We start from the raw sequence: 22,667 nt of genomic DNA, 5'->3' as shown, positions 1-22,667 counted from the left end.
GAACTAGGGGTCACTACTTAAAAATCAGGAGTAGCAATATTTAAACAGAGACCAGATGAAATTTTCATTGAGGCAGTCATGAGTCAGTCTTTGCAACTCCCGAACTTTAAAAAAATACTCAAGGATTCAGCTTCCACCATCTTTTCAGGAACAGGCAGATAGTTTTGTTAAACAGGACAGTGACATTCATCAGGGTCGGTAGGAATGCAGATGTGGTTAAAATCAGATAAGCCATGATCTTATTGAATAGCATGAGCAGTCTCTATGTGCCAAATTGCCTACACACTCTCCCAATTCATCCGTTTGTATGCATGGAAAAGTACATAGAAAAGTATCTTTCAAGAAAAGAAATAGCAAACCCAAATTCTTTAATTGTAATGAACAAATGATTTCGTCAATCAAATTGATCATCTTAAACATGATTGTATTCCTCACCTATTTCAGGAGCTTTGTCAGTTTCAATTTCTATTGATTTTGGTCGAATGATTGACGACTGCATCTCAGATTTTGGTCTAAGCACAGCTGAATCAACATCAGACTTTGGTCGATTGTAAGGCACCTCTCCATTTATTCTGTTGAAACAACAAAGTAGAAATTAAACAATTTATCATGTAGTTGAACATATATAGTTGATCATTGTCATCTATGGAAGAAGCTTGATGACACTGTCACATTATCTTCATACTTGAGTTGTTTCTGTGACACAGGTGATGGTAATTTGATCCATTGAGACCAGACCAGTTTTTTCCAATGCAATCCAAAAAGTGTGGGAATATGACCAGCCAGTTTACATCCTATCTTGTGTTTTAAGCTAATACTGAAACTTACACATCATAATTCCATGCTCACGCGTCTGTACACAGATCGTCTGAGGCTGCTCTTTGTCTCTACATAAGGCTCTTCACCACATTATTGACAGTTATGCTCCTTTTTTTTTTACACATGTACATTGTAGATTATCAAATACAGTTCCGTACTACAGTGTCAGAGCTCTTGCTTAATGTGCTCATTCTGAATTGATGTCTTCACTCTCACTGATGTCAGAGTCATAAGATTAATTACATTGAGATTTCACAAATGTCATGATGCCATAGTTCACTTGCCTAAAGTGCTAATCTAATTACCAAAATCATTCACAGATTAGCTAATTGAAAATGGGGGCTGCCAAAACTATGTTTCCAGGGCAGGTTCACTTTTTAGCGAAACAGATTGATCTGTCAAATACCTACCTGCACCCTTATTTGTCCAGGAGAATTTGCAGCCTTTTTGTAAGCTATGGAAATTATTGTTCCCTTTCTAACTTTGAGTTCTTGTGCCCTAGTTCAAAGGAATGCAGAATGAAAATCTGCAATTGTCTCTCTTTTAGGAATAAAAAAGTTAATTGAAGAACTATTAATCAACATGACTACTTCGACATGCCAAGTAGAGGGGGAGGATAAAAGAATTTGCCACTCAGTAATGGGAGCTAAAAATATGATTGCACTGTATTTCTCTTCCAGTACAATCTTAAAAACAGCAGATGAACTTATTCTCCAATTATATCCATATGGTAATCACAATATTTCAATCAACCATAATTCATCTTTCCAAATTCGAAAGGCTGGAGATAAAACAATACTCGAGAACAAGTGTCATAGTACTGTGCTTCCCCACAAAAAAAAACTATAGAATCATCATGGTGCAGCATTTTCTAATGACTGAATAGTGGAAAATTTCACAATTCTGCAAGTTTCAGATTAGTAATCAATCATTCTATGCACATTATTTAGTCAGTGTCAATAAGCTGTTAAACTGGTATATGGGAGGTCATGCAACTAGAAAATTATGCCCAAAACAGTTGGAGTCGCCAAACTTTATTCAATAAAATCAACCAGCTTGAACTTTCCATACCTGTGTAGCTTAATGTTTAACCAACTGTACCACAGTGATGTGTACATCAATGGATTCGCTCTCAAATTTTGACTTTTAAAACTATTTAAATTGTTTTGATTGCGAGATGCAAAATATTTTTGACAGATGAGAATATATATTCTGTCAGACCAATACGCTGGAGTAAAACCCTCCACTGAATGTAACTGGCGTTGGGAAAATCCAGGCTGTTTTGTCTCGAAAATCCATCCTTGAAATAGTAAATTGTACTCATATTCAATGTGATATATAAGTTTGAATACTTTCTGATAAGTACTCAAGAAGAGAAAGAGGGAAGAATATGAGACTCTTAAAAACTTAAATAATTATTACAGGATAAATAAATAAGTGGCTAAAATGGATTGGCAAATTAGGCGAAAAGATAGGTTAATAAATATGCAGTGGCAGACATTTCAGAGATTATTTCAGAGTGCATAGAATAGACGCATTCCAAAGATTAATAAATTTCCAAGGGGTAGACTGATCACTCGTGGTTAACTAGAAAAGGGGTTAAGGACTGTAACAAACTAAAGAACAAAAAACAATTATGCAAAGACAAATGACAGGTCAGAAGAATGGACAGAATATACAAGACAATGAAGAACGTTCACAAAATTAATAAGGAGGGTAAAATTGGAGTAAAAGAAAAGCTAGCCAAAGATATAAAGCAGATAAGAGTTTTGCTAACATTTTAAAATATTTATAAAAGTCAGCATTTGACCTGTAGAAAGTGAGTCTGAATAATTAATAACAGAAGAGATAGCAGATTAAATAAACAGGTACTTTTCAATTGTCTTCACTGTAAAAAGTACAAGTAACATCTTAAAAGTAGCTATTAATCAAGTAATAGAAGCAAGGAGGAACTCGGGAAAATTACAAATCATTAAAAAAGTGGCACTGAGTAAGCTGTTGGAGCTGTGAGCTGGCAAGTCCTTGAATCCTGATGGACTTTACCTGAAATGTGAAAAGAAACAGCTAGTGATATGGTTCAGCTTTCTTTAAAAAAATGTTCCCGAAACAACCTTGAATTGGGGAAGGTCCTGTTAGATTGGAATATAATGAAGGTAACTCCCAGACTCAAAACAAAATATTATGGATGCTGGAAATTACATCTAAAAAGTGCTGGAGAAACTCAGCTGGTCAGGTAGCATCTGTGGCAAGAGAAACAATTAATGTTTTGAGACTGGTAGGACTTTCTTTCAGCATTAATTTCTAACATTTTTAAAGGCTGGTGGGTAGATTGTTCTTTAGCAAGAGTGTGAAAGGTTAATAGGAATAGATAAATGTGGATTTAAGGTTACAAACAGATTAGCCAAGATCTTACTGAATAGCAGAAGAGAATTGACAGACTCAAAGGCTTCCTCTTGGCCACTGTTTATATGTCTGTAAGAAGCTAATTAAAGTGTAATCTTTAACATTCCTTTCAAAATTATAGTATTTTATTAGTGTTAATTGGAAGCAATTTTAAAGAATGGCATAGTGATGGAGACCATCTAGGATATACATTTACTGATATTATCAACAATCATTTCAATTTAGGAGACTTACAAAATAATATGAATTTATAGATTTTGCTTGGCCTAGCTGTTACGAGAACAAGCCTCACCGATTAGCATAGTTTCTGGCTGTGAAAGATGGATTTCAGTTCATCAAATGACACATAGAAAATTTCCAGTTAAAAATCCTTTGAGAATTATCTTCACCCTAAAATTTTAGGGCTAGTCACTTAGTGAAGTCTGATATAACTCTACCAAACACAATATTTTTATGAGCTGGGAGCAGAGAATGGGTGTGGAATAGTCAGCTACAGCTCTAACATGCTCACACCTTAAAGGGAAATTTTCTTCACAAATTTTTGTACAGATTAATGTCAACCTGTAAACACCATTAATTTCATTTCTGGTTTGGATTCAAGAACTGAAAGATTGTAAGGGTCTCCCATTGGGAAGCATGACAAATAATGTGTACTCTGAAAGTCAGGCAATGGATCCAAGTAAATTTTAGGGAAGGTTAGGGAAAGGAAATACAAAAATAGCAATGCTTCAATTATGGCAAATAGGACCTGGTGAACAGATACAGAGTCATGATAAGTGGCAATACAATCTTGCCAAAGATATTTAAAAAATGCAAATAAAGTACTTGATGTTTTCATGTGCAGGAACTTTTTAAAACAAAACTATAGACTAGCACTGAACTTATACAAAACCATGATTAGGATTTTCACTTCCAAGAGTCATTCAATATGGTGCCAGCTCATGGAATAAAAGGACCAGCAGAGATATGGATCTAAAAAAAATCCGCTGAGGAATAGGATACAAAGATGTTTTACAGGTTGGAATAAGTTTTGTCATGGAGTTCCTGAGGGATCAGTTTTGGAACACTTGCTTTTCTTAATATCTATTCATAATCTAGATGTTGGTGTACAAGTGTCGATTTTGAAGTCTAAGGATGATACAAGTTCCGAACTGTGACATGGACAGTGTAAAACTCAAAAAATGGCAAAGTCAAAAGGGGGGGCACAGTTAGGAAACAGATGACGTTCAATATGGAAAAGTGTGAGGTGATACATTTGGGTACATAGAACATGGTGAGGGAATATAAAATGAAGGACACAACCATAAATGTGCAGGAACAGGGAGACTCCAGTGGACATAGGTGTAAACCATTAATGGAAGCTGGTTAGGGACAGCAAGCAGTTAAAGGATTCAGTATCTTTGGTTTTGTTAAGAAGGGCACAGAGTATGGACTACGGAGGTTATACTGAACTTGTATAAGACATTAGTAAGAGCTCTACTGGAGTAATGGATACAGTTCTGCGCGCCAGGAAGAGTGTGAATGCATTGGATAGTGTAAAACAGCTTTACAAGAATGGTTCCAGGGATGAGAAAGTTCAGTTGTGAAAACAGATCGAAGAGATTAGGGTTGTTTTCCTTAAGGAAAGGTTGAGAGATTTGTTAGAACTTTTCAAGATCACGTGGAGCTGGACAGAGCAGACGGGGAGAACGTGATCACTCTTATTAAATGATTGAGGATGAGGAGGCACAGGTTAAAGGTAATTTGCCAAAGAAGCAAGTGTGATGTGAGGGTAAAAAGAACTTTTCCAAACATTAATATAATAATAAAACAAAGAACAGTGGATGCTAGAAATCTGAAACAACAACATAAATTGTAAGAGAAGTAGTTTTAGCGGCATCTATGTAGAGAAAGCAGAGTTAATGCTTCAAATCCACTGATCCTTCTTCAGAATAGATCTGAACAGAATTCCAGTAATTTCTGTTTTCCACACAGCATGTAGTTTGGGTCTGGAACATACTGCTTGGAAGCGTAGCAGGGCAGTTTGATTTGCGGCATTCAGGAGGGCATCAGATGATTGAAGATTGTTCAAACAGAAAAGAGTCATTAATTAAAAGATCAGAGAGCAGCAGTACGTCATAACCAATGTTCCCTCTGAGCTGTACAGCTGTGAAGCTGCTGGTAAGCTCCACACAGGTCTCAATACTCTTCCATTTCCAGAAACCTCAGATCTTGCTGGCTAATGCAGTGGGAAAATACAGTAGTGGAATGTTGCCAATAAGACTCGGAGTCTTTACACATTATGGGCCAAATGGCTGCTTTATATAAGCTAACAATTATGTGACTCTGTCTTAAACCAACCCATTATGAGGAGGGTACAAAAGCAGCAATATGTGGTTCAAATTTACTTGGACATCATCAGCTACAAAATATTGCATGGATAAAGATAGATCTCAGAAGTGACTTGAAAAGCTCAGCAGATCTTGTAGCACCTGTGAAGAAAAAAATCAGAGTTAACATTTTGGGTTTGGTCACCGTTCCTCAGAACTGTGCTGTTCCAGCAACTTCTGTTTTTGTTCCAGATTTACAGCATCGCAGTTCTTTCAGTTCTCAGAAGTTACTTATTTTGAGGCAAACTAAACAGAGTTAACGGTTGTTAGGGTAAAAGCAATATTATTTTGTTTTCATTTTGGTGTGTGATGAGAATTGTGCAGAGATTGAAACAGTTTCCAAAAGAAAACTGAAGAAGAAGTGAAAAAACGTTTTCTATGAAGGGCAAGTAGGTTAAGAGTTCATGGAATGTCACAGCACAAAAAGGTGCTTTGGCTCATTGAGCCTGTGCTAGTCCTTTCTAAGAGGTATTCAGTCAGCATCAACTCCTCTGCCCTTTCTCCACAGACTTAAATATCTAAATGCCATTTGAAAGTTATTACTGAGTCTGCCTCCATCGCCCACAGATCATAAATTGCCATATGAGAAAAAAATCTCAAATTGGTACATCCAGTTATTAGTCCTTCAAGCAATGGAAATACTTCCTCTCCAGTTCTCTTTCACAAGCCTTCAAAATGGAGTCACCCTCTCCTCAACATCCTTTGTGACAATGTACAAATTCAGCACCTTTAGTCTCTTAATATAACAGAAGTTCCTATTCCATATAATGGCTCTTGTAAATATCTCCCAAGTCTTTCTAAAGTTCTGATGTACTTCCTAAAGTTTGACAAGTACTCTAGTTCAGGTGTCACCAACAACTTAAAGTTTTACCACAGTTTCTTGGTTTCTCTGCTAAAAACCTTAGTTGAAGCAAGAGTCAATAAACTATTTTAACAAGGATTTAGCTTGTCACTTGAAAATGTTAAGTAGGTGTAGTAAATGGTAGGACTTAGTTTACACAAGGTGGTACAAAATGCAGAAGAGTTAGCATGCAGGCTAGGAATGCTAAATAATTAGCAGTTATTCCTTCCCACGGCATAATATGCATGACTGCCTGCCTTGTAAAAGAATTTCATGGCAGTCTGAGAATTGCTGGCAAGACCAGCATTTTTTGCCCATTCCGAAGTGTCCTTGAGATGATGGTTGTGTGCTATCTTTTTGAGGAATCCCAGTCTATCCAGAGTAATCAAGCCCCAGTGGTGTTATGGTCACTCTAGAAATTTAATCAAGTGACAGTAAACAAATACAGGTAGTTCTCCTATAACGCAATAGTTGCGTTCTTGTGCGACCTCATGCTCTTGAATATCACCATAGAAAATTGCATTATAGGGAAATCAATATAGAAAAATTGCTGTAGCTATACAGAAGCTTGCTTTATCCAAACAGCATCCACTATTCATCACTTGCGTTACAGCCAACTCACATTAACAAAACACGTGTTATAGCAGAACTACCTGTGGTGGTATGGAGCTATATCAGGACATGCATGACTTTGACAGCAACTTGCCGTTGGTGGTCTTCCTATGCATTTGCCCTCTTTGACCTTCTGGGTGATAGGAGTTGCAGGTTGGGAAAGTGTTGGTGGAAGCTCAACATGTTGCTATAGTGTACTTTTAGATGATACACACTTTAGCCATTGTGGAACGGTGCTAAAGCGAATGAATGGCTAAAGCGTAATGGCCATTGATTAATTGGGCTGAATGGTGTATCTTCAGAATTGACGGAGTTGGATTCATTAAGGCAAAGGGCCAGTATTCCATCCAGCATTCCCTACTTTGGGGAATTAGCGGAAATATTCACGACAGAATTTCAAACCTTTCTATTGCTCTTGCAGGCACAGTATTTACATCTCTAATCAACCGTAACTCATACCTAAGCCCAGGATAACCATGCGTGGTTCATCAGGTTATTAACATCCCTAATCCTAGTCAAGAAACATCCTTTCATCATCTCAATTAGCAACAAAAATGGGAACATGATCAAATTTATTGCAAACTCAATTGTCTGATCAGTCAGCAGTGAGAACTCATTCATTTCCCAATCTGCCTTTATATGCACCTTATTTTTCACATTCACTCATTCCACATACAATAGGCAAAAATAAGGTTAATTTGTCATTAGAGAGAGGCGACTGATAGTGGTTTATAACTTGAAGGTCACTGTGCCTCCAGCGAGTGGAGAAGTTCGTGACACTCCGTACCACAAGTCAGCCATCCAGTCAACTGAGCTAGTTAACCCCCCTTTAGCCAACAAGAGGAGGAATGAGTCGACCAAACCATTTGAAGCCTATCAGTTTGTCTAATGAGCTCTTTTAATGTAACATTTATCCTTTTAAGATTTTAGGTTTTTAGATGGTGTAACCATAAATTTATCTTCCTCAATGTTACAACTAATAAATGTCTTCAATAATGGACTTTTATTATTTATTATTCAACCTAAAATATATTCACAGCACCGACAATAAAGCATAGTCTCAGAAAAATAGTCTTACTTGGGTAAAGGCAGTGGCACTGAGGGTTTCTCTGGTCGTCTAGGAGGCATAGATGTTCTAACAGGATGACCTTTCAAAGGGAGGTTGGGTTTTTTAGGTGGTACCATTGGGGCGGTTGGTTTTGTTGGCTTCTGATCATCTGTGCAGAAGGAAAAATAAAGACTGCATAAAATTTCATCTCTCTCCAGCTGTAGTCCAAGTTGTTGTCCTCAGATTCAAATAAACATCAACATTCTATGAAATATGTTCATGAACGTAGCATATATGAATGGCAAAAGTTTAAATGCAGAAACTTGGATTTATTTATATTCTAGAAGTCTCTCAGTGTATTGGCAAAAAGCAAATGCAACTTGTTCAAGCGAGGAGAAAGAACGAGAAAAGCAAATTTTCATCCAGCTAACCAAACTCTCTCATAAGGTAACTGCTAACACCTAATATGACAACAGGATACTTAGAAAATCATATGGGATGAGGTAGTGTCACCATGACATTTTGAAAGTGAAATCGTGCTTGGATATAGAAATAATTAGGTAACAGGGAGTCTAAGGATTACTGGTTTATTTCCAATTTGGCAAAGTGTAAACAGCATAGTGCCACAAAGATCAATACTGGGGCCTTAACTATATGTAAGCAACATCAATGACTTGGATGGAGATAATTATATGGTAGTTACATTTCCAATCATAGTATTTTAGGTTGGAGAGCAACACGTCAAGGAAGGACGAAGAGCTTACAAATGGATATAGATAGGTAAGTGAATAGGTAAATGTAGCAGACAGAGTATGATGTTGGAATATGTGAACATGCCCACTTTAACAGGAAGATCACAAAAGCAGCATACTATTTAAATGGAGAGCTAACAGCACTCAGTGGCACACTGATTTGGGTGTCGTGGTACATGAATCACAAACTAACAGTGCACAGGTAGCGCAGGTAATAAAGGAAGACAGTAGATTTGTGTCGGTTATAGGGCAATGGAATAGAAGAGTAGGGGGTTTTACTGCAGCTACACAGGGTACTGGTTAAACCACAAACCAACAGTAGTGTTCAGTTTTGGTCCCCATATCCTTTAACAAGAGATACAAGCCATTCAGTGAAGGTTCACTTGACTCAATTCTGAGATGAAGGGCTTAAGGGATAAAGAAAGGTCAAGCAGTCTCTTTTTCCATTGGAAGAATGCAAAATGATCTTAAATGAAACATGTAAGATCCCAAGTGGACATCATAGGGTAGTTAATGAGAGGATATTTCCTCTTGCGGGGAAGACCTGGAAGTAAGGGACACATTTTAGGAATAAAAGATTTCCTCTTTCAAGATAGAGATGAAGTGGATAGCTTTCTTTCCGCTCAGTCTGTATATTTCTCTTTCCCAGAAAGCAGTCCAGGCCAAATCATTTACTTAATTGATGGAAGCATTAGACTTGACAGAAAGAGGAAATCCTAGTTTGAGGGGCAGACAGGAAAGGGAACTTGAGATCACAACAAGATCAGTCACATTTTGATCAAAAGGTAGAACTGTCTAGGCCCAAACAGCCGACTTCTGCTCTTAATTTGCTATCGATTCAGTAATTAATGAATAGACAGGAACAGATTAATGTTGCATGTTTTCTTTTCCTGGAGACAGCATCATTTTCAAGATTTATTTCTCGAGAAACAAAACACAAAATGATTATTTGTTGACAAATGATACCCATTTAGAACCTTGCTGGACATTGTTGGATAAATGCATAGTACATAGTCTCCCTGGAGGAGTGTCTTCAAATGCAGTCGCTGCAACTGAGACTGTCACTCCTGTGTGGGCCTGTACAGCCACAACAGACTCTGTGCTGTCACCAGATGAATCAAAACTCTTCAAGCACAGATCCATGGTCTCTCGAGACTGACGGATGCCACACACAGGTAACCATATTAAAAAAATTATTTCTTTTAACCTCACTTCGTCTGACTTTATCACAATGGAAATTAATTAACACGTGGGGGCGGGGGGAATAAAGAATACTTCATGGCTCAACAGTCAGAGTTATAAGCACAGTAACAAACCCTTCTGTCCAACTCATCCGTGCCAACCAGATATCCAAAACTGATCTCATCCTATTTGCTAGCATTTAGCTCATAGCTCTGTCTAAACCCTTCCTATTCATATATGCACCCAGATGCCTTTTAACTGCTGTAATTGTACCAGCCTCCACCACTTCCTGTGGCAGCTTGTTCCATACACACATCACCCTCTGTGTGTAAAAGGTGCCCCTCAAGTCTCTTTTTAAATCTTTCTCCTCCCACCTTAAAGCTAATGCCCTCTAGTATCGGAGTACACCACCCAAGGAAAAACATCATGGGCTTCTGAGGAGGTAGATCAGAAAGTATTGGAGAAACTCACCAAGTCTGACCACATCTGTGGAGAGTGAATCAGAATCAACTTTGAGTCCAATCCGTGTTAGTGCATAATTTTCTAACATCACTAATAAATATCTCTCTTCTCTTCAGACAGCAAGCAATCAGGAAGACAAATTGTTAGTAGGTTTTCCATTATCACAAGACATTTAGGATCTTGGTGAAGATAAACCTCATGAATTGCAGACGGTTCTAAAACATAGGGCAGAGCAAGCTCAAGGGCTGAATGGTTAGGTTCTGCTTAATTTTTGAAATAAACTAGCTATGCACATAAGTTTACACGTTTTTCCAAAGCATATTTCCCCAATTGATATTTGACAAAACTTACATTGCAGCATGATAGATGGCCTTGTAGACATTGGACAAATGGGTGACATTGTAACAGATTTGTGTATGTCAGACATCACTTACAGTACTGCTATACTTGAAGTTTACTTATCAGCTACTCCAATCTATGGATGTTTTGGCACATAGACAAGCCCATGAGAATTATTCTCTCTTCTGAAAATGAAATACAGTGTTATCCCCCCCATCCATTTCCCTTTTTAGAGCTGGATTTTAGATTAAAAAGATAAATCCTGAGGGTGTTTATAAAGTATACTTTAGAAATTATTTTGCTGACAGTGATTTGTTTTAAGATTCTGATATCAGTTTTGAGATTTGAGACTTTATTTTGCATCTGGCTCTCCTACAGCCCTTTTGTGGAAAATCAAGGAAAGCAGTTTACGCAAAAACAGAAGCAAAGTACTGTGGATGCCGAAATCGTAAAATTTTTTTAAAAAAGTGTGGGAAAAGTTCAGAAGATCCGGTAGCATCTGTAGGGAGAAACAAAGTTAACATTTCAAGTCTGATATAACTTCGTTTCAGGATCTTAAGTATAAACTGTTCTTCAGACAGTGTAGACATGTAGCACAAACTTGCTGTTTCAAGATATTCGACTATTTGGGTTGAAATGGATTTTTGGCCTATGCTGTAAAATAACATTGAGAAGTCAGATTCAGAATTCTTAAGACTTAATTCTTCAGATAGGTCAAAGAATAAATAGCACAGGGTAACAGATAGTCTGAGGGATTTGGGAATGAAGTCAGACAGGAGGATGGATTTAGGATTCTCTTATTAGTGTTAGACAAATTAGATATGCCAACAGAATGTGTGGTGTGCTTTGTTACTCTCACAAACAGCATTACAAAATAAACTGAAATTCACCACTTTTGTTCCTTTGCACGTACTCAAGTCAGCTGGAGTTACAAGTGGCCTCATCTCACCAGCATGTTAGTCAGTTGACTCTTCAGAAAATGCATTGTTTTCTCATTCGTTCATGAAATGTTGGTGACGCCAGTAGGCCAGCATTTACTGTCCATTCCTAACTGCCTTTGAGGTGGTGGTGATGAACTGCATTCTTGAGCCACTGCAGTCCTTGCAATGTAATTATATACATTGTGCTGTGTTAGGGAGGTCCAAGGTTTTGACTCAACAACAGGAAGAAATTATGATAGCTTTCCAAGTCAGGATAGTGTTGGGGGATTGGAAGGGAACTTGCAGTCATTTATCTGGTGCCCTGAAAGTTCTAAGTAGCAGAGATCAAGGATGTTAAGGTGTTGTCGAAGGAGTCTTGGTAAGTTGCTGAACTATATCTTGCAAATGGTACACATTGCTGCCATTCTGTGTTGGTGGGGAGGTAGTGAATATTAATGTAATACTACTGAGACCATGTGGAATCATAGTACCCAGTTTATACAACAAGGAGTTTCTTTACAGTTTTTTAAGCCCTTGATCAAAAATGCAGATCAAAATAAGGATCTTGTTCTTCATTCAAAGTACAACTCCAAGAAAAATCACTGCATTCCGGGTTCAAATCTTGAACACAAACCACAGACCTGACAAACATACATTAAAATATATATAGGTCCACACTTGCAACAATAGAGAAAAAAAAAACTGCAGTGATGTGGAAAGTAGCAAATACAGGTCAGGCGAGGATCGATGAGCAACAAAATCGAATCTGACTTCTTGACACTCACAGTTTCACATGTCACAGTTGATTCTACATTAGTTTTGGTATTCTTGCACAATCACTCTTACACAGAGGCACAGTTCAGTCACTAGGTTACCACTTATGATTTATCAGTTTCATCTGGTACCACATTTTCAGCTCATATTCTGACAGATGCATGAAATCGGTCCTTCATCCATCAGTTCATATTTATGCCAGCTGCTGCATCGTGACAAAATTAATCCATCAATTTTCCACAAAAATAACAAAAAAGAATTGGGAATTAGTAATAATATCTGTTAATGAGCCTTAAGCTCAAATGAAACAAATAAAGAAATATTTTTGATTTTGTGTCTTGTGCTAATTTAGTTCATTGTGGCGCTGAAAACTAAAAGCTTGAAGTTACAAGGCGTGCTGCTAACCTGTTTAAAAGATATTTTCATAATATTGCAGTTGCGTGACCACCACCTGTGTGGATCAAATCATTAGCATTGCATTCGCTAGATTCCCTTTAATAGAAAGATGTACTTATTTATTGGTTTCAAATGCGAATCAACATGTCCACAGATTGCATAATTATTTTAGCTGGAATAAATATCCTTTTAAATTTTAAGTACGGGGAACTTGAGACATTTATGTCCGAAATCTATGAACATGACAGCAGTCAGAATGATAATGGATGAGCTCAGTAAAGTGTCATAATAAATTACTTTTTCCTCAAAAAAAGGTTTTTAGAAACTTGTCAGAGGTAACGTACATCTCAACTTGTTTAGTCAGTATTCTAGAATTTTACTTTTGGATATTCATGAATGTTTTTACCATTTGTTTCTCTACAGAAGTTTGAAATCGCAAAATGCAAGAAAGGATTATGTCAATCACAAACAAGAGAGACCAGTTGGTCACTTATTTTAATTCTCTTAATAATCTGAAGTCATGCAGAATGCACCCAATATTAAAGTCAGCAGATATCAAGACCACCTCTTCAAGGAAACAGATCAGTTTTGAGTTGCATTAAAACAAAGATTGAAATGATGTATTTAATTAACATATCTCAATAGCATGGTAAACCTTGGTAACAAAAGATAAGCACTGGAAAATCAATGTGCAATCAACTGTTTTAAAAGTGCAGAAAGGAGGAAAGATAATTTACCAAGATTGCTTGTGACTTTTGTTAGGAACAGTTCACTGTCACATTAGGGCAGAAACCCGACCATAAAGATCCAAACATACATTAAAATATATATAGGTCCACACTTGCAACAATAGAGAAAAAAAATTGCAATGGGGAACTATTTGCAGGTAATAAAAGATGCTGTTTTTTAAACAGAAAATGGGACATACAGCATTGAACAAGAGATGGGCAATGGAGGAGAAGGTAGCATTTACAATTTTATCTATTTTTGAAGCAAATGCAACTTCGTATCAAGTGCAAGATTAGGTGAGGATTTTCAGGGGATGCAGCAGGTAAAATGAGTGAAGTGAGAAAAGCAGATCCATGACGAAGATGTAGAATGACTGGGGAACATTTGTTTACGTGGGCAATACATTGCAGAATCAGCAGTCAGACAATCCTGAGGCTTGTCATTGAGCTTCTTGTTTATATTGATGATGGAAAGAACAGGGATAAAGAAACAATGATTAATAAAGATTTAGTACAGACAAAATTAGATTGGAGTTTCCTTTTGCTCTTCAGGGCGATTTTGTGTAGTGAGTGCTTTTTGAAGAAAATATTTGATGCTCCAGCCAGATTGGAACTGGCTATGTGAATCCAATAGACAAAGAATTTGCTCAAGTCTGCATCCTTGGATTTGAGGAACTAAAGACCCAACTGGGAGATGGACCACAATGAGAGAAAATAAAGATTCTTGAGGGACCAAGATTTCAAAAAATGAGAGAGAACAAGTCAGCATCAGGGTAAAATTAAAGGTACGGATAAATCATAGGTGAGAAATTGCAAGGAACGATGAGGTACAATGGAATATAATTGTATCAGTGATAATGGGAACTGCAGATGCTGGAGAATCCAAGATAATAAAATGTGAGGCTGGATGAACACAGCAGGCCCAGCAGCATCTCAGGAGCACAAAAGCTGACGTTTCAGGCCTAGACCCTTCATCAGAGAGGGGATGGGGTGAGGGTTCTGGAATAAATAGGGAGAGAGGGGGAGGCGGACCGAAGATGGAGAGAAAAGAAGACAGGTGGAGAGGAGAGTATAGGTGGGGAGGTAGGGAGGGGATAGGTCAATCCAGGGAAGACAGACAGGTCAAGGAGGTGGGATGAGGTTAGTAGGTAGGAGATGGAGGTGCGGCTTGGGGTGGGAGGAAGGGATGGGTGAGAGGAAGAACAGGTTAGGGAGGCAGAGACAGGCTGGACTGGTTTTGGGATGCAGTGGGGGGAGGGGAAGAGCTGGGTTGGTTTTGGGATGCGGTGGGGCAAGGGGAGATTTTGAAGCTGGTGAAGTCCACATTGATACCATTGGGCTGCAGGGTTCCCAAGCGGAATATGAGTTGCTGTTCCTGCAACCTTCGGGTGGCATCATTGTGGCACTGCAGGAGGCCCATGATGGACATGTCATCTAAAGAATGGGAGGGGGAGTGGAAATGGTTTGTGACTGGGAGGTGCAGTTGTTTATTGCGAACCGAGCGGTTGGAGGGCAGTGTGGAGCGAACAAAGGAGCCCCCCACAGTGGTCGAGAACACCCTTGACTGCGTCTCCCACATTTCCCGCACCCCCCCCAGTGGTCGAGAACGCCCTTGACCGCGTCTCCCGCATTTCCCACAACACATCCCTCACAGCCCAGCTCTTCCCCCTCCACCCAGTGCATCCCAAAACCAGTCCAACCTGTCTCTGCCTCCCTAACCTGTTCTTCCTCTCACCCATCCCTTCCTCCCACCCCAAGCCGCACCTCCATCTCCTACCTACTAACCTCATCCCACTTCCTTCACCTGTCCGTCTTCCCTGGACTGACCTATCCCCTCCCTACCTCCCCACCTATACCCTCCTCTCCACCTATCTTCTTTTCTCTCCATCTTCGGTCCGCCTCCCCTTCTCTCCCTATTTATTCCAGAACCCTCACCCCATCCCCCCCTCTGATGAAGGGTCTAGGCCCGAAACGTCAGCTTTTGTGCTCCTGAGATGCTGCTGGGCCTGCTGTGTTCATCCAGCCTCACATTTTATCACAATGGAATATAACTATTCCTATACACAGGATTAAGCAAATAGCTCAAAGTACCCTTCCATAGTTCTGACCATTCCAATGTTATCTGAAGACATTGGAATTTTAACAAGGTCATTCTGACCCTCAAGTAAGAGAGGTGCAAAGTTTAACATTTACTCCTCCAGTCCAATGTCTAGTAAAGCATGAAGTGTGATCTCAATGCATCGAGACAAATAATGAATGCTTGAGCATTTGCAAAGCCAAAATGTCACACATTGTCGTATTTATTGCAGAAGGTTTCACTCAACTGAAAACTGCCAGAGAATTACTGTTTGCTCTGGTCACGCAGAGCTTAAATTTTGCCTTCACACATCTCTTGAAAATGATTTTTACTTTTGCTTGTATTTGAGACTATGAGATCTAGCAGCAGAAGTAGGCCATTCAGCCCACTGACACAACTTCACCATTCAATTAGATTATGACTGATCTGATCATCCTCAACCCCACTTTACCGCCTTTTTCTCATAACTCTCAATTCCCTAACTGATTAAAATATCCAAGTACATGTAAGACTGAGATAATGATCCAGCCTCAACAGTACCCTGTGTGGTAATGAATTCAACAGTTTCACTACTCTCACATAAATTCCTCTGGTCTTAAATAGGTGATCTTTAATTCTGTTTTATACCTTCTGGTCCGAGACTCTCCTATAAGAGAAAACCTTTCCATATCTACCCTATCAAATCCCCTCAGAATTTTATGTTTCAATAACAACTCCTCTCATTCTTCTTTATTACAATGAGCAAGGGCCAACCTACTTGAACCTCCCTCATGACACAGTCCCTCCATACCTAGTATCAGCCTTATGAACCCTCTCTGGACTGCGTCCAATACCAGTATATCTCACCGTTTCTTTTTTTAAGATACAGGGCCCAAAACTGTTCAAAAAGTCTTCAGTTGTGATCTGAGTAGTGCTGGAATAGTTTTTTTTTGCCTGACTTCCTTATGGTTATACCCTGTTTCTTGAAATAAAGACAAAATTCTGCTTGCCTTCCCTTTTACACATTAAACTTGGGTGCAAGGATGACGACTCCCAAATTCCTCTGTCTGATAGCTTTCTACAGTCTTTCTCTATTAAAGTAATCTTGAGCTGTTCTATTTTAATGCCACATTGCATGACCCCATACTTTCCACATTATATTCCATCTGCAAAGCTTTTCTCCACATACTTAATCTATCGATAGCCCTCAGCAGACTCTGTATGAAATGCTTACCACCAGCACTATCTGCAAACTTGACAAGAGTACATTCACTTTTCTCATTCAAATGGGTAAGATAAATTATAAATCACTGAGGCCTCAGCACTGATCCTGAAAATGCTGTCCTTCTCTGATCGTCTTATCCCAACTTTGTTTTCTATTCGTCAACCAATCCTCTCTAAAGTACTAACTCTGATTACATGGGCTCTAATCTTGTTAAGGAGCTTAATATGTGGTAATTAGCAAATAATCTTCCAAAAATTCAAATATCCTACTTGTTACCTCTTCAAAGAATTCTAGTACATTTGTTGTGCGTTATTTCTAACTCATGAGGCCATGCTGAGCCTTCTTACTCATGTGTATTTGTAAATGCTCTGCTATTACATCCTTCATAACAATTGCTAACATTTTCCCAACAACACGTTAAGCTAACGAGCAATAGTTACCTGTTTTTGGTCTCCTTTCCTTTGCAAAAACTCAAGTGTTACATTGTCGGATTTCAAATCCTTTAGGATGCTAAGGATTCTGATAGATTATTACCAGTGCATCCATTATCACTATAGCTACTTCCTTTAATATCCTCGCATGCATCCAATCATATCCAGGAGACTTATCAGTCTTTAACAACTAGATTTTCTTTAGTGGTAGTTATCATAGTTATTTCCTCCACTTGCCCCTTGAACAATTTTGGAAAACTGTCTTCTACTGTGAAGATTGATGCAAAGTATTTATTCAACTCCTCTACCATTTCCTAGCTTCCCATTATTACTTCCCCAGCCTCATTCACGAAAAAAGAGATATTGTACAAACAGCAACAGGCATGGATTAGTTGGCCAGTGCCCATATATAAAAAACCAAATGGAATAACAAGGTATGCATTCTAAACACACAGAGCACCACTCAGAAGTGCAATTTCTGTGATTAGCGTCAAACAACAACTTTGGAGGCAGGGGTGGAAGAGAAGAGGAGAGAGAGGGAGAGAGGCAACAAATCACTTAAGACGGAAGCGAATGTAAACATTTCCTGACAGCTAAAGTGAAATGGCAAAAACGTGCCAAATTAAGTCAATTGTGAGATTGTGCTCTTAGTTTCTAAAGTAGACAAAAATTTGCAATTCCAAGTTCACAAACCATTAAGAGCTAATGAACAAGTACAAAAAGTAATCAAAAAGGGGTTAATGGAATGATGACCTCAAAATAACGGCAGTTGGAGATTGACTATTAAATTCCTTACTATCGGTTTCCCAATCTCCAATTAGACTACAAAGGGCAGACTTTGGAGTTGCATCCTAGCAAGCAAAAAGATGACACAGAGGCCATCAACACCCATTAGATGCGTGACAGAACAAAGGATATATGCAGGCAGTCAGCATTAGTTCACGAAATCCCTCCAATGCAAAGTGAGGCCATTTGTCCCATCAAGTCTCCACCAACTCTTTGAGGAACATCCCATCTAGCTCAGCCCCAGCCCCAACTGCTCCCCACCCACCCTGTAATCTTAATATGTTTTAAAACCATGGCTAACCTACCTAACTTGCACATCCATGGACACTATGGACTAATCGATCCTAACCTGCACATCTTTAGACCATGGGAGGAAACCAGAGCACCTGACAGAAACCCACAGGAAGAATGTGCAAACTCCTCATACAGACTCAAGACTGGAATCAAACCCAGGTCCCAAGTGCAGTCAGGCAGCAAAGCTAACCATTGAGCCACTGTGCAGCCCCAGTTAGAAGAGCTAGTGGCAGTAGGACTCAAGAGCTGAGCGCTGACAGTCTAGAATTGGTTACTACTCAACAACAGGGAAGAAACTGGCTGTTTGTTGAGTATCTGGTGAAGTGGTTAAAATCTGTTCTGTTTTCAAGCACAGGAACAGACGGTAGGATTAATAAAATATGTAGCAATTAAAGTAACTGATTTAAATAAAATCAAAAGGTGGCAGGACAGCTGATCCCTCACAGCTGCAATATCTGGGAGTTCCTGGAAGTCAATACAATCCAGGGCAAACACACTTGCACTATGTTTGTAGTTCAAGCAACTTTGGTCCAGAGCTGGATGCCAAACCTCAACACTACAACATATCAGCGAGAGGGAACGTTACCTGTACCAGAAAGCAGCCACACCTCTTGGGATATAGTCTTTTGATTTAGTAGTCAGAAAAAAGGAGAGTGTGAATGAGAGTGAGACAGGAGGCTCAACCTTTGTAAGTGCCCAAACAGGTTTTAGATATTTTCATTTTTTTTGGATGAGCATGAAATCTGCAAGATGAATGAGCTAACTGACTATGAGACCAAGGCACAACAGGCTGTTGAAGTGGTGGTGGGTGGAATGGATCAAAAGTCATGGTCATAGAGGATTGTATCATGAATGAGATACTATTCAGGTCAGCAAAGAGCCCAAGACCAGAGGTTGTTGCCAACCTGATACCAAGGTTCAGAACATCTCCAGCTGGGCAGGATTCAGTTGTTGTGGTCCACGTAGGTACTAACGGCATTAATAGGACAAGGCATGAGGTTCTGCTTGGACAGAATGATAAGTAGAGAACCAAACTGAGCAAGGTTAATAAACTCTATGGATTAGTACTTGAGCCACATACCAATTGGCAGAGGGCACACAAGACAAGTAAAATGAATGGAAAAGATGTGATTTCCAGTTAATGAGGTACTGCATCAGTGGAAGTTAAAAAGATCCATTCCAACTACCACCACTCCAACAGCCTGTTGTACCCTCGTCCCATAGTCTGTTAGCTCATTCATCTTGCAGATTTCATGCTCATCCAAAAAGGATGAAAACATCTAAAACCTTCTGGGCCCTTACAAAGGTTGAGACTCCTGTCTCACTCTCATTCACACTCTCCTTTCTCTGACGACTAACTGTGCCTTCAAGACAATCACCTGAGCCATACAGTGTCTGTCAAACCTTATTATTAGGGCTTTAAACTAAGGACTAAATGGAGGAATCAAGGTTGGGTAAAGGTACCAGACAAAAAGTTGCAATCAAAGCAAGACAGTAATATGGGAAGTGAATGTCGGAGAATGGCAGGAATGAAAAGAGAAGAAAAACAAAAAACACTTCAACAGTCAAAACTCCGTGTTACTTGTGTACAAACAGATAACAAAAAAATCCATGGAATAAGATAAGACTCTAAACAAATTCTGCCAACATTTGCAACAAAGTAACTGATAGCATGCATTGAAAAAGGTAATACGATCTGATAGCCATTGCAGAGACATGGCTACATGGCGAGGATTGGGTCCTGAATATTGACAGAATATAAATTCAAAAAGAATAAACACACCCCCACATAGCAGCAAGCTCAGAGAATAATGGGACCTTGAACAGATGGGCCAATGAGCTGAGGAGTGGCAGATATAGTTCAATTTCAATAAATGAGAGGTCTTGTATTTTGGTAAGATAAATCAGGGAAAGACTTGTACACTTAATGGTAGGGTCCTGGGGACTGTTGCCAAACAAAGCGACCTTGGGATGCAGATTCATAGTTCTTTGAAAGTGGAGCCAAAAGTAGACAGGGTGTGCTTGCCTTTATTGCACAATGAACTGAATACACAACTTGGGATAACATGTTGCGCCTGTACAGGACATTGGTTAGGCCAATTTTGGAATACTGTGCTCAATTCTGGTTGTCCTTCTATAGGAAAAATGTTGTTAAACCTGAAAAAGTGTTCAGAAAATATTTACAAGGCTGATGCTGGGATTGAAGGGTTTGAGCTATAGGGAGAAGCTGAGTAGGCAGGGGCTATTTTCCCTAGAGTGTTAGAGGCTGAGGGGTGACTTTATAGAGGTTTATAAAATCATGAGGAGCATGGAGAGGGTGAATAGCCAAGATCATTTTTCTCAGGTAGAGTCATCCAAACTAGAGGCCACAGGTTTAAGGTGAGAGGGAAAAGATTTACAGGGGACCCAAAGGGCGACTTTTTCATGCAGAGGGTGGTGCAGGAATGAACTGCCAGTGGAAATGGTAGGTACAATTACAACATTTAAGAACCATCTGGATGGGTAAGTGAATAGGAAGGGTTTAAAGAGGAAAAAAAAGAGTCAAATGCTGGCAAATGGGACTAGATTAATTTAGGATAATTTAGAATATCTGGTTGGTATGGAAGGGTTGGACTGAGGGTTTGTTTCTGTGCGGTATAACTAAATAAAGCCATAGCATTGTCGAAGGACCATAGAAAGTGGGAGAGGCTAACTTCGTTAGTTTTAAATTGCAAAGTGATAATTTTTTACTTAAGTACAGTAAAAATTTTTACGGGGCAACACGCTTGCATTTGAAACAAAAATGGAAAAAGTACGTTTATCATGATCTCAAAAGGTCGGTGCAAATTCAAGGGGATAAATGGTCAACACCGGTTCTTAAATACTGGTTTGGAATCATAGAATCCTTACAGTGTGGAAGCAGGCTATTCAGCCCATTTTGTTCACACCAATCCTCCGAACAGCATCCCATCCAGACTCATGCCCTACCCTATCTCTACATGTCCCATCCTAGACACTGTTGGCCAAGCTAAATTGCCCATGCACGTAACCTGCACATCCTTGGTCTGTGGGAGTCAACCAGTGCACCCGGAGGAAACCCACGCAGACACTGGGAGAATGTGCAAACTCCACACAGACAGTTGCCCGAGGCTGGAATCGAACCCAGATCTCTGGTACTGTGACGCAGCAGTGCTAAGCGCTGAGCCGCCAAGCCGTTAGTTAACTATAGTGAAACTCATAAAAAACAAAGAGAAGTATACAAATATCATAAAATAGCCTTAATTAATTGTTAGTCAATGCACAAAAGTGGCCCTCAACATGGAATTATTAATTACTAAATATGATTCAAATGTTGAACATAACAAAGAGGCACTATTGCTCTTCATGTTTTAAACACTATGTCCTAATTTAGAAAAAAATAAATGGAACATAGCTCAGTTTCTCAAGAGCTTTCAAAGTTGACATTCAGACTCTGACCTATTTCTTTAAAACACCCTTCGTGATTATGTGTACTGCCAAACCACTTCCTGGCAGAATGCACAATTGTGACAGCAACATTATTTCCTGGCCTTCTGTGGGTTTACCACAGTCTTTTTATTCTGCATGATTTTCACTGTCACACAATATTTTGGACAAATCAGAGTTGACCAAAGTAAAATGCGCAACTAGGGTTTACCGAAAATTTCATTGACTGTAGCTTCACCAACCACGCTTAAGTCTGCATCATTCACGATGCAAACATATTTCAAGTATGTATCATTTCCTGAGCCATAAGCTCCATTGCTGTACAATTATAAAATATATATGTTGCCTTACAGAAACAACAGCAATCATTCATTTCTCAAAAAAAAGCCAATAAATTAAGAAATGTGTGTCAATGTCCATCCCCACCACAAGTTATTAAGGTTCTGAAATTAATGAGAATATTGAATCCAATGTTGTGGCACCCTCTTGAAAGAAAAGATGTTATCAAGCTGAGAAAAAGACAAAGACAAAATGCCCAGGTTGAATTTGTCTAGTAATTTATGCAAAATAATGTGAGACCACTGAGAAACTTAGGGGAGATTTAAAATATTTAAATGAGATGGACTGCATAATCTTTCCCAGATGTATTGCTTTTTTGTTCTCCAGAACTAAATCCTAATTAAAGACAAGTTTTGCCTGAGTGCAAATTAGTTGCAATTTAGTCCATACGATGGGAATGTTTACATAATACACAGCAGCTACTCCAATTTCAATTTCTTTTCAAAT

The 22,667-nt window shown here is 39.0% G+C and overlaps 1 protein-coding gene across 6 annotated transcripts in view; it reads right to left on the bottom strand.

Moving 5' to 3' along the window:
- Positions 1-22,667, bottom strand: part of cd2ap (CD2-associated protein) — a 222,590-nt gene that overhangs the window by 22,678 nt on the left and 177,245 nt on the right. For all 6 annotated transcript variants that reach the window (XM_059645412.1, XM_048531190.2, XM_048531192.2 and 3 more), the window contains 2 exons: positions 8,123-8,261; positions 436-572 (listed from right to left, as the gene is read on the bottom strand). In XM_059645412.1, the coding sequence (XP_059501395.1) occupies positions 436-572; positions 8,123-8,261 (276 nt within the window). The remainder of the gene's footprint in view (positions 1-435; positions 573-8,122; positions 8,262-22,667) is intronic.

This window comes from Stegostoma tigrinum, chromosome 4, assembly GCF_030684315.1.
Source record: "Stegostoma tigrinum isolate sSteTig4 chromosome 4, sSteTig4.hap1, whole genome shotgun sequence".
In the NCBI taxonomy this organism is placed as follows: domain Eukaryota; kingdom Metazoa; phylum Chordata; class Chondrichthyes; order Orectolobiformes; family Stegostomatidae; genus Stegostoma; species Stegostoma tigrinum.
Note: the sequence above shows the minus strand (reverse complement) of the source record. Positions and strands in the feature narration are given on the sequence as shown.